We start from the raw sequence: 13,683 nt of genomic DNA, 5'->3' as shown, positions 1-13,683 counted from the left end.
GAATAGACATTTCTCAAAAGAAGACATACAAAGGGCCAAGAAGTGCATGAAAAAATGCTTAACATCATTAGTCATCAGAGAAATGCAAATCAAAACTATGAGATATCTATCATTCTCATTGCAGTTAAAATGGCTTTTATCAAAAAGGCAAGCAATAATGGACGCTAGTGAGGATGTGGAGAAAGGGGAACCCTCTTACACCATTGGTGGGAACGTAAATCAGTGCAACCACTCTGGAGAACAGTATGGAGGTTCCTTGAAAAACTAAATATAGAACTACTATGTGACCCAGCAATCCCACCGCTGGGTACGTATCCAAACGAGGGAAAATCAGTTTATCGAAAAGATATCTGCACTCCCATGTTTATTGCAGCACTATTCACAATAGCCAAGATATGGACTCAACCTAAGTGTTCATCAATGGATCAATGGAGAAAGAAGTTGTGGTACATATACACAATGGAATACTATATAGCCACAAAAAGAATAAAATCCTGCCATTTGCAACAACATAGATGGCACTGGAGAACATTATGTTAAGTGAAATAAGCCAAGCACAGAAAGACAAATCTCACATGTTATCATGCATATGTGGGAGCTAAATGTTAAAACAATTGATCACATGGAGACAGAGAGTAGAATGATGGTGACCAGAGGCTGGGCAGGGTAGCGGGGAATGGGGGGTGAAGTGGTGATGGTTCATGGGTGCAAAAATATGGTTAGATAGTTAGAACGAACAATATTTGATAGCACAATGAAGTGACTATAATCAACAATAAGTTAGGGTGTACTTTAAAATAACTAGAAGAGTGGAATTGGAACGTTCCTAACACAAAGAAAGGTTGAGTCGAGGAAGTCGGTTTGCTTGAGGAACACTAAAGCACCCACCAACTGAAATCGTGTTTCCAAAATTGCAAAATTTAACAAGAATAGCTACTTCAAATAGTTCATCCTGTACAAAGGACAATAAACACAACCGTCACACTATCCAGAGAATTCTAGGCCCCAAGAGCTTAAGTGTGAAGCAAAGAAAAAAGCACCAGAGGAAGGGCATGAAATCCAAGAGAATCAGCAGAAGAACTAAGAGAGCTAACGTGAGAGCTCAGTTAGGTAATGCACAAATTATAGAGAAGTATGCAACTAATAAGAGAGAAGGATCTTCGGGGAAATCTCATTTCAAATAGGAAAAATAAATATAAAGTTCATAACCTCAACAAGAGATCTGTGGGGCCCAAGTATTTTATTTGCATTATCTCACTTAATCCCCACAGCAACCTTGGGCAGCAGGAACTGTTACTGTCCACCTTTTACAGGTGACAAGGACGAGGCTCAGGGAAGTGGTGCCCTCGGGGGTGCACTGGAAATGGAAAATGGGCACCTGGCTCTTGGCGCCTCTGTTGTCTCTCACTCTGTTCCTCGCTTTCTGACTTTCCTACAGGCCAGTTAAAAAATAAAAGACAAATGATAGGTAACCTTGGAAGTAATTATTGCAATAATTTGAAAAGCTTTACTATCTGTAATATATACAACTACACTTTAGAGATTACTTAAGGAAAAAAAAAAACCACTACAAATGGAAGCAGATAAATGACGGGGCATTTTACGGAAGAAGAAACGCTGTTGACAAAAAAACCAAGTTTCTTTAATCTCTCCTGTTAATAAAATGCATGCAAATTAAAGGATTACTGAGATAGCATTTTTCCCTTGTCAATTTTGCAAAATATTAAAAAAGATTATAATCAATTCATTAACTAGTACAGCCATGCAATTGAATGTTGAGCAATCATTAAAAACAGCTTTTGGGAAATATTTTAAGGACAAGGGAAAACTCAGTGTTAAATTTTTAAAAATTAGAGAAAGAATTTATAAAACAAATAAATGTGATTAATTAATATATTTTAATTAATGTAATTAAAATATATATGTAAGAGAAAGGAACAGGAAGAAAATTTATCAAGAATTTTCATGGTAGCTATAATATCTCTATATACTAAAATCATAGATGATTTAAATTTTCCTCTTTAAACTCTATCTTGCAAATTTTCTACAATAAGCTTGCATTGCTTTTAACATTAGAAAAAAAATACTTCATGTAAACTAACTTAGAATTGACTTAAAAGCAATTTTTGGCAAGTATAAGTTCTGATTAAATAAGTGTTCTGAATTGTGGGAACATATATTATTAATAATTGAAATTTTCAATAATTTGTTGAGTTGTCATTGTGTGTCCTACTGGAATTTATCCTGAGGACTGATCATGTTTCATGTTGCCAAAGACAATATTTGCTTTTTATTTGCCCTTGATTTAAAAAAGCAAGAAAAAGGATTTTATCAAAGTCAATCAGATAAATGTGATTCAATTATGAAAATAAATTCACCCTCGACCTTGTATGACTTCAAAAAAAGGAATTTTTGTATCTTTGTGAGTTCTGTACAGCACAGCCATAAGCACGGCTAACTGCCTCCACAGTGTCAGGGCGGTGCTCCCCAGGGGACTGGCCAGGGAGGGCTGGGTCTTCAAAGGAAGCCCATAAACCCTGCAACCTCGGAGCAGGCGCTCCCGGGATGACATCCAGGCACGCCCAAGTCTCCCACGGCCCCGCAGGGACCTCAGGTGGGAAAACAACTCACACTCACGGCCAGCCCCAGGTCTCCCTGCACTTTTATCAAAACACCATTTCCAAGAGTGTCCACGTTATCACATTCATCTACTTTCCTAAAATTAGGGTGTTTTAAAAATTTAAAATCAACCCAAATTGATTACCTTTCTTTCTTTTTCCTCTAATATATTTTGTAACTTAGGTTTTTATTATAAAGATAATACTTATCAGAAAAAAAGGCTTCATACAGAAGAATATAAAATAAAAATAAAAAGTAACCCCCCCCCCCCCACTTTAGCTCCTAGACATAGCTATGCTAACAGTTTCTGGTGTATCCTTCCAGAAATTTTCCATGCATGTACAAACATATATTTAACAAGTCAAATGTGTTTTTGAATATATGTATTAATATATGTATATTTTAACTTATTTGGGATTATAATTGTACATAGTGCTTTCAACTTGGTTCTGTCACTTAATAAATTGAATTTTAAAATGTCTATATAAAAGTGAAGAATCATTTCACTTATAGGAAACATATTTTTGAATACCTATTCTCTGACACATGAGAAAAGAGGGGAAGTTCATGAACATAGGGCATATAATCCTCATTTACTATGAAAATGAAGGTTTTAAGTATGAAGCAAAGTGATTTAATCAGAAGACTTAATTCTTTTGAAACAATGCCTACATTTCTGTGATTGCAGTTGCACAAAATCATTACAACTAATATATTTTCTCCAGACACAATTATGCAATTGGATAAGAATGAAAAACTGCAATACCATTAGCTTGCACCATTCACTGCTTCTCCCTGAAATTTATACACCAATTTCTTCTCAGTACCAGCACTGGCCTAACTGGACTTGCGGTTCACGTGCGGAGGGCACTGGAGGCAGATGGTTCCAGAACGGTGGAAATGACCACGGCCCACAAGCACATGAAATGGGGCTGATTTTTGTCCTCGTATCACAGATGAGGAAACTGACCCGCAGAGAAGTTAAAGGATTCGCCCAAGATTTCGCAGAGATTTTGCAGGAAGCAACAGCTTCAGTTTGCCTCTTAATCATTGCACAACACAACATGGCCTGGAGGAGGAAAGAATTAAAGCACCGGCATTTTTGCCAACATCCTGCCATTGCCATGATGAGCTAACGGCTTTGTGGGGACATAATCGACATACAAAAAAACTGCTAATATTTGGTAAGTTCTGACAAACGTATACACTCCTGAAACCAACACAAAGAGGAAACTAATGAAAAACAAAGAGAGGATGAGAGCATGTCTACGCCTCCTTCCCTGTCAACGGCTTTCCTCGGTCTCGTCATTATTATTGGCATGGATTTATACAATGGCACATACCCCTCCCATTCAAAATGCCCCCTGTTGTGCTATAAAATATCCCTGATGAGTAAGATATAAAAAGAAAAACTTACAAATTTAATCAATTTTGAATTTTTAAAAATTATTAGCATCTTAAAATTGTATTCGTAGGAAAGGACAGAACTCTCCAAATCAAAAGGATGTAACTGTAACATCACACATTCATAAAGAAACCTTGTTATAAAATATCGGTATTGAGGAAATAGTGCTTTAAGATCCCACATAAAGTTACCACAAGAGCACTCTGTAATACTGTAGATTTTTCTAAATCATTCTAAAAGTAATTGATAGATATTAAATGTCTACTGTTGCGTAACAAGTGACCCCCAAGCCTTAGTGGCTTGAAATGTCAAACATTCATTGTGTCACAGCTTCTTTAGGCAGGGTACCAGATGTCACTCAGCTGGCACCTCTGCCTCAAGGGCTCTCACAAGGCTGCAATCCAACTGTTGGTGGCACTGTGGTCTCATCTGATGCCTCACCTGGGGGAGGGTCTGTTCCAAATCGACACATGTGGTTGGGGCCGGATTTCCTTCTTCCCAGGCTGCTGGAATGAAGCACTCCGTGCCTCGCTCCTTGCCACATGGGCCTCTCCACGGGCAGCTGATACCGTGACGGCTGACTCCTCCGAGCCAGCAAAGGAGAAAGCGCGCAAGAGACCGGGAGCCGCGATGGCAGAAGCAATATCCCATCACTTTTGCCATGTCCTTTCCTTTAGGAGGGAATTACCAGAGGTAGGTCACACTCTGGCGGCAGGGGGATCACTGGAGGCCAGCTTAGAGGCTGTCTACCACAGACATAAAACCCAACAGAATTTTTCGAGAGGAAGTTTCAGTTTTCCATTGCCAACAGTTAAATTCTCTGGTCCTGATGAGCTAACAGAGATGGCGTCTGAGCGTCTTGGGACCGGATGTGACAGGGCACAATACCCACTTGAGGCAATAGACGGCTCCTGGACTGCTCGCAACATTCTGCCTCTGTTCTGCCACTCTTAAAGTAAAATCGATTTAAAGGCTGCTCTAATTAGGTTACCTACAAAGTGTTTATTCTACTGTGTGGAAAAACACTCTAATAAAGAATGTCTTTAAAAGCCATCTTTTGTAAACAAGTTTTAAATCATTTAACATTTCATTTAAGAGTGTTAAAGAAGGCCCTTAATATATGAACAGGCCTGGAGTCTCGTCCCCAGAACTCCTCCATGCTCGTCATTTCAGGGACACCTGGGGGCCAGGTGTTAAGACCCGGGAATCGGCAGCTGCTTCAAAGGTTATGACAGAGATGAACCATGATCAAGAATCTCAAGCCTCTTACAAACAGGGAGGCCAGTCAGGTCCCAGAAGGGGTTGCTGGGTCCCCTGGCTTTCAGACAGACCTGGCCTGTGAAGTTCTACCATTGGGGGCTGTCATCCACCCATTATGTTCCATTCCATGTGGTCACAGAAGCACTGTGTGGACCATATTTCCATATTTGTTAAAAAACAAGACAAAGAGCAATTTTGTCAAAAAATTAATTTCTGAATTCTTAGGTTTGGCATTTCACTTTTCTAAAATGAAGCCAAGAAACATCGTGACTCTATATCAATATGCTTTTGTGCTTAAACGCATACGATAAGCTCAACTGCTAAAGAAGAGACTGTGGATATACCACCGTGCAGCTCAGGTTCACCTGCATTCGATGAACCAGTGCCGGATCTGGTCCTGAAGGCTCTCCTTGATGTCCGGACCTTCTGTTAATTTCAGGTTATCCTTGATTGTAACCAAGGCTTCCTTGTAGTTCTCTTCATGCTTTATCTGCACCTCCTCCCGCAGACGGTTCACCCTTTCGGCCTGGATTATTGTAGTGCTGGCTTCATTAAAGAAAGGAGGTGGATCCTGAAAATATAGGCAACAAGTTTGCAGATCATATACGTTACAGAGCTGGTAAAAAAATATTACAAACTAATCAGAGATGTCAATATCTCCAATGGTGTCCTACTAAAGGCACATAAGAAATACAAAGATACAGAAGGAGCAAAGCTAAATGGGTGTGTTTACTCTGTGTATTTAACCAAAGGTCCCTTATACAACTCTTTATGTTCCTTTGTGTTGAATTTTTTAGCATCAGTATATTTGCAATTTCTCTCTTGTCAATAGCTGGATTTTTAAAAACTCACTTTGAGAATTATAGAAAAGAAAAATTTTATTCATTGTATGGAAGAAACATTTGGAGCTAATCCTGTCATATTAAGTTTCTCTCACTTTGTTGTTTGTTTTTCCTTTTCTACCTTCTGTTGGGTGCATGAAGTTAGCTTTGTTCATTCTTGTCGTCTAATAGAACATTATACATCTTATTTTAATCTTCTACCAGTTATTCTTAAAATTTTAACATGTTAACACCTATATTTCTATCTTTGTCTAGAATTTATCATTATCTAGAGGTTCTTTGAACAAGTCTAGACCTCTGCATCTGTTCTCTTCTCTTCCCTCAATCTCTCATTTTATAATCATAGATTGTGATTAATTTTTTTAAATAAGGAACTGTTTAAATTTAACTATAAGCTGTCCTGGACTCTCTGTTTATTTTTCTTCCTCTTTCTTGTATTTAGTTTTCATTTTGCTGAAGCATGTCCTTGAGTGTAACTTTCAGAATGGATATGTCTACCTGTAAATATTTTAAGTACTGGCATTTCCAAAAATGTCTTTATTTGGCCCTCCCAATTCAATGGAGTTTGGCAGTTCCCTTGGAGAATACTTCTGATATGCAGAGCTCACAGTGACTAACTTGTTGCAAATTCAATTGCTGTTCCTTTATAGATAAGCTGTTTTTCCCTCTGAAAGCTCTTATGATGCTTTACCCTTTCAGTTTTGGAAGTTCGTCAAAATGTGTCTAGAAAGTTTATCAAATTATTTCTAGGTGTAGGCATTTCTTCATTCATCATATTCTATTTTGGTGGGTCCCTTAATTATAAAGAATTATGTGTTCAATTCTGCAAATTTTCCTTCTGTTATTTCTTTTTCTCCATTTCTTTCTCTACAACAAATATTAGATAAATCCCAGACCACCAGATTGATTTTTCATGACTCTGAACATTTATATTTTCTATCTCTCCTTTGTCTATTTGCACTACATTACAGGACATTTCTTTGATTTTACCTTCCAGACCTAATTTGACTTTTGTTATGTGTATTTGTTATTTAGATTTATTTATAAATTTAGGGGTGGTTATTGTTATTGTTTTACTTTTCTTGGCATGCTTTTATTTTATCAGAATTCTTTCTTATTTTGCATTTGCTCCTTTTTTATTTTTAGAAGCCACAATGGGGAATTTTTTTTTTTACAATATTTCTGAATATACCAGTGAGGAACTTTTTCCAAGTTCTCTTTTTCCATGAAATTCTAGAGACCTTAAGACATACAGATTCCCAGTTCCAAGATAGAACCAAGAAATTAGTAGTTTTGGAAAATCTTCAGGTGATTCTGATAATTACTCAGGTTTGAGAAATATTAACTGTGCTAGAGCAGGGTTTGGCAACCTACAGCTGATGAGTCAAAATGGTCTACTGTGTATTTCTATAAATAATGTTTTATTGAAACACAGCCACAACTATTCATTAATGGTCTATGTCTACGTTCACACTATGATGACATTCACGTTGTGACAGAGATTGCATGGCCTGCAAAGACTAAAATGACCATGACCACCAAGATGACGAGGAGGAATTGTTTAAAAGAGGAATCAAAGAAGAAAACGTGGGCATCAGTTCCCGAGCTCCTACTGAGCATGACTCACTCTAAAGAAATACTCTCCTAGCCCTTATAACAATCCAGCCAGGCAGGTATTATTATCATATAAGGAAATGAACTAGAGAAGCTAATTAACTTTTCCAAATTCACACAGCTGGCAAATGGAAAAGGCAGGAAACAATCCTTAGTTTATCTGATCCAAAGCCTTGCTGTAGGATTTTGGGACAGAATGTCTGTGTTTAAATCTTGGCTACATCTGTGATTTTGTGCAAGGCACTTCATCTCCTAAGTCTTGGTTTCCTCCCCTTTAGTCTAAGAACGGCATTAGGCTCTGAAGACTGAATACAACACTCTGTAAAGCCCTGCTACAGAGCCTGGCGCTGAGTGAGTGCTCAGTGGACGTTTCCTGGGGTTCCTACTTTGTCGCCAATAACTAAGTGTGTGAAACCCGCGAATGCTAGGGAGCTGCAGTGTAAACAAATTTCTGGGGATAAGAGAACAACATTAAAGTCCATTTCGAAAGCTGTGAAAGATGAGTATGACAAAATTCAAGACCTTATTTACAATAGACATTAGCAAAACTATACATTTAAATCAACTAGGAAAAAATTATTACCTTACAGATTCAACTAATGTCATGTACCAAAATAAATTTCGAATGGATTAAATAGTTAAATGTAACAAGAAGATACACACACACACGCACACACAATCTCTAAGAAACACCTATGAACTTGTGGAGTCGGGAGAGATTTCACAATGGAGATGTTAGAATACAGTGTCCACTTGATGCCATAAAGCCAGTGGGGAAAAAATGGAAATCACACATCTAATGCTTTATAAATATATGCATTAGAAAACCTAAGGAAAGCCAATTTCCTACATTTAGTAAAATGAGAACATACAGCTTTTATGATAGGGACAAAAACCCTTACAATTACTTTAAAAGTAAATAAAGAATCAGAATTACAGAATCATTTTAAAGAACATTGTTAAAAACAAATGACAGGTACTCAAAGGCATGGCTTTTCTTTATATTATGTATTTTGTATCAAAATTAAAAAATAGAAATTTCCTTTATTTAACCATTAAAAAATCCAATTCTTCTATTTTCTAAGTAATGTCTTTCATTTTAAATGTATAAAATAGAAGTTCATAGTTCATATAGAGGCATCAATCTCTCTAATGGCTATTTTAAAGGCAATTGTTTTCACGGAGACGTCAACATGGATCTCTACAACAATTGATCCAATTTCTTTGCCTCTGATGAATGCATAAAATTGTGCTGAAGTGTTGCATTAATGTTTTGATTCTCTACTGTCTGATGAGTTACCCCCAATTACATTGTCCCTGTTGTTGTTTGTAGATTTCCTTCATAGATGTATACAAGCTATATTTTAGCGGGGCCCTGTCTCCTTTCATCCCTAAACATGAGTGAGTAAGTAGGTGGCTCTGATTTGCGTGTGTCACTAGCTCTCTGAGAAGAGTCCAGCAAACTTCCCAACACGTCCGCGGTCTGCAAGTGAGTGAAACAGAAGACGCTCAGCTCTCACTAGACTTTCACAACACGCCCGTCGGCAGGGGACTCTGTCCTGCTGCTCCCTCACTGCCTTTCTTTATGCATGTCCACAGCCATTTTTGAGGTAGAAATAAGGACGCAATTACCCCATTGAACAGATGAAGAAACTGAGGCTCAGATCTAAATGACTTTCTTGTCACTGCATGTTCATGGAGCAGCCGGCAATAAGTTCTCCTGGTTCTCTCAGTCCGGCGTTTCTCCTATCACACCATGCTGTGCTGTTAATATGTGTGCATTCATGCGTGCTACTTGATATAGACTTTCTCCGACAAAAATGCATTTGGGTCATTTGTAGCTCCTTTCTCTACTTGCTTTCAAATTTAAAGGTTATAACATATTTAGGTCCTATGTTAATGTGCAGCTTTTCCTTTGGGCTAAAACATCTTTTCCTCTTTAGCAACTTTGGTCATATGGAATTCAAATTTGTTAACTTGCCGCATAAACAGCAACTCATTTAAAAATAAATTACGAATATTAAAGAGAGATAGAGAACATGATAGTACACTATATATTGAAATACATCAGCTGTAGAATAATGCATCTTAATGAAGGCTTCCCATGTGAATAAACCATTATATTTACAAGCCTTCCGTGGTTAATGACCCAGAACGGGATAACGAAACCTACATTTATAGCAAGGTCCTCTGTCAGCAAAAATATACATATTAATAATTGATGTTGCTGTAAAAATAGGACATAATATGATGCTTCCTGAGTTTGTGGGGAAATAGGACTACACGGTCCATTAACTTAAAATGCTTATCTAATGTTTGATGGGCTTTGTCTTTAAAAATCCTTGTTCAAATTAGTAAGGGAAAATGGACATTTGTCCACATGAAAGTCTGTTCAATTTATCAGTCACAAATATACTTGCAAATAAGTGATTTAATGCTGGTAACTTTCTGCGGATGCTCATTGTCTTGGGGTGGGTGTTGTTCTTCATGGTTCTTTGTTGTCACCGAAGGGGAAGACAGAGCAGCCAGGGAGAGGGAAGACATCTCTTCCCACCAATGACCGTCTTGTAAAATGTCTTGCCATCGTCAGTGCAGAGATTAATGAACTCCGTGGCCGTCCTAGACACTGCACGCGCCAGCGTTCACCAGGAAGCACTGAGAGGCGCTCGCTGGGTCAGATCATTGGGCTCGCCACACGCCCGGGCTCTAATTTTGCACATGGAAGACCTCATGCTGCGGAACGGTCTGCTCTTCAGTGGGTCCATTTCAAGATCGTGTGGAGAGGGAAGTGTTCCTTAGTTTATTAAAATCAGTCATTTTGTTTCATCATTTCATTTCAGAGTAATATATCTATATTTATGTATCTGTGTTTATACAATATACCTTCTCATAGAGATGAACCCAGCAGGAGAAGTGGGAAAAAAGATAGTACAGCGAGCTGGAGCTCATGATTTTCTTTTGCCCTCTGCTCAGAGTAAATCTTTATTTTAGATGCCACACTTTTAGTGGGTACAAAACTATTAAAGAATAAAAAATTTGCTAGCCTGTTAAGCCTAATTCTTAAAAAAAATTGCTTAGTATTTTAAAAATTTGCTTAATTAGGGACTGGGTTAGAAGAGGCTTTAGTTGAGCTTATAACTGATTAGTGGTTGACTCCTAATCTGATACTTTTCTGCTCTTTCATTAAAAATATTTTAAAATAAACACTTTGATGGCACATAGAATTTGCTAGGCACTATTTTTTTTTTTTTTTTTTGAGACAGAGTCTCGCTCTGTTGCCTGGGCTAGAGAGCAGTGGTGTCAGCCTAGCTCACAGCAACCTCCAACTCCTGGGCTCAAGCGATCCTTCTGCCTCAGCCTCCCGAGTAACTGGGACTACAGGCATGTGCCACCATGCCCGGCTAATTTTTTCTACATAGTTTTAGTTGTCCGCCTAATTTATTTCTATTTTTAGTAGAGACAGGGTCTCACTCTTGCCCAAGCTGGTCTCAAAGTCCTGACCTCGAGTGATCCTCCTGCCTTGGCCTCCCAGAGTGCTAGGATTACAGGTGTGAGCCACCGTGCCCGGCCCTAGGCACTATTTTAAGTGCTTTGAAAGTATTAACTCATTTGTTTCGCGTCATAGCCTTATGCTACTAGGTAGCATTATTATCATCATTTTATCTATGAGGAGACTGAGGCACAGAGAGGTCAAGGGACTTTCCCGAGGTCATACAGCTGGGAAGTGGCAGACAGGGGCTGTGGCCTGAGGCATCTCTCTCTGGAGTCCCTGTTGTGACTCTCTGTGCTTTGCTGCCTCTCTCTAATAGGTTTCCTCTGGCTTAAAAATGTTTTTTATGGGTCTGATAGATCATACTTTTTAAAATGTGCATTTGTAATTTTAGTAGATAATGCTGACCGGCCTTACAGAAAGGTTGCGTAACCTACTCTCCCTACCAGTGAATGACAATGTCTGTGTTTCTATACCTCACCAGCACTGAGACATTAGACTTTTTGATCTCTCCTAACTTAAATAGGTAAAACATAGTAATTTAATAAGCATTTTTGAATTATGAATGATGTTAGCATCTGAACCCATGATTATAAGCTATTTGGAAAAAATGATAAACCTAACACTTACGTAGTGCTTACTGTGTGCTACTGCCAGACACCAGTTTAAATGCCTTACAGATATCAACTTCCTTAATACTTAACCCAAATCTATGAGCTAGGTTCTATTGGTATCTTCATTTTGCACACACAGAAACTGCGGCATAAAGAGCCAAGGCGCCAGCCAAGTCCACATAGCTAGTAAACAGCAGTACTGGAATCTGAACCCAGGAAGGCTGGCGCCGAAGTTCTTGCCTTAACCACTCTGCTACGCTGCATTAAAGGTCTTTGCCACGGGCCCCCATACGAGATAAATAAAGGCAGATGTCCTGCCCTAGAATGCAGACAAAGGAATCCTGGGCTCAGGGGATAAAATGGAGGGTAAGGAAGATAATTCTTTTTGTCATTTAGTCTCTGATGACCTAGAGAATCGGGACAAGAATAAAACAGAATAAGAAGAAGGGAAAACTTGAAATCAAACCAAAGGCTCCCAAGTAACTCAACTGTAAAATCTCACTTAATAGAAAAGAAAATGGTAACTTTTCCTTCTTGTTCAAAGCCTCCTGAAGTGGACTTTTGAAACCACAAAGATTCTTCAGGCATCCTCCCTCACATCCCCATGTTCTCACTCAGGGCAGCTGACGGCCTTGCAGGCACAGCTTTACCAGAACACACCACTCGTCGTGCTTGCAAACCTTTTTCTGGTGCAACAACACAGGCTGCGTGTGAGGGCGGCAACTAGTGTCCTAGGTATCTGCAGAATTTCCCCCTTGCCGCTAGATAAGGTAGATAAGGTAGCTGCAGATTGCACTCCAACCCCGTGGGCTGCTCCAAATCCACTGCTTTTCAAGATCATACTTTTAACAAATTTCCAGTTCAGAAGTTTAGCAGTATGTAATCACAAAGGCCAAGACATTTTACATTTTGAAATTGCTTGTGCATTTATTTTATGCAACAACTTATTTTGAAAAATTTTGTTTTGTTGCATGAAAAACTTATCATACTCCTTGATAGTTTTCTACTGTATGATACCAGTCAGTTATGACAACGTACTATAATTTTTCAAGATAATGCATATCAGCCAGCATTTCTTGAAGGCATATCCTATCCCAAGCACAGACGAGGTTTCCCCTACAATGTAGTGGCCCTGAGCAATGGGCAGCACTGCCTGCTCTTACGCAAGAAGAAACTGAGGCTCCCAGGGAGGGTAAATGCATCACTCAAAGTCCCTTCACTGGCACATTGCAGGGCTGGGCTTTGCACCTAGGTCTGTCCTCCACTAAAGGACACGCTCCCAGCTGGCCCCCAACCCTCCAAGCTGGTGCTCTGAGACTTGCACTCATTTCTAGGATACTGCTTCCCCACAGGACACTCAGGGAGCAGCTCATCTGCAGTTAAAGAGTGTAACAAAACTAAAACAAAGCCAGACAAAACCCCATACGTCACAGCAAACCTATTTTTTGAGAACACATTTATTTCTTGGAAACAATCAGAGGTCACCTGGAACTAAATATGATGAATACTACACATGATCAAGCTGGACCACACGGTTTTGGTTGAAATTAAAGTGTGATCATAAAAGAGCGTTTCATTTAGATTCTTGGCTCACTTTGGCTCTGACAGTAATTCCCAAAGAGGCGCCCACCCGCCGTTCTGAGGGCAACAGAAGCGCAGTTACAACACGCACAGAGCTTTTTCACATGGATCCTGGGAAGGGAGTCCTGCTCATCTGGGTGCCCAAGCTCGTACTTGGGGTTATTTGTTAATAAGAAAGAAGTCTAATTTATTGGGCAAAAAATAATTTAGAATATAGCTTGCTTCATGTTAGAATGTGAAAGTGAACAGGGTTTTATG

The 13,683-nt window shown here is 39.0% G+C and overlaps 1 protein-coding gene across 1 annotated transcript in view; it reads right to left on the bottom strand.

Annotated features, from left to right (window-relative positions):
• Positions 1 to 13,683, bottom strand: part of IQCA1 (IQ motif containing with AAA domain 1) — a 199,992-nt gene that overhangs the window by 102,135 nt on the left and 84,174 nt on the right. The window contains exon 16 of the mRNA XM_069465364.1: positions 5,650 to 5,855. Within this exon, the coding sequence (XP_069321465.1) occupies positions 5,650 to 5,855 (206 nt within the window). The remainder of the gene's footprint in view (positions 1 to 5,649; positions 5,856 to 13,683) is intronic.

This window comes from Eulemur rufifrons, chromosome 1 (assembly GCF_041146395.1).
Source record: "Eulemur rufifrons isolate Redbay chromosome 1, OSU_ERuf_1, whole genome shotgun sequence".
Classification (NCBI taxonomy): Eukaryota; Metazoa; Chordata; class Mammalia; order Primates; family Lemuridae; genus Eulemur; species Eulemur rufifrons.
Note: the sequence above shows the minus strand (reverse complement) of the source record. Positions and strands in the feature narration are given on the sequence as shown.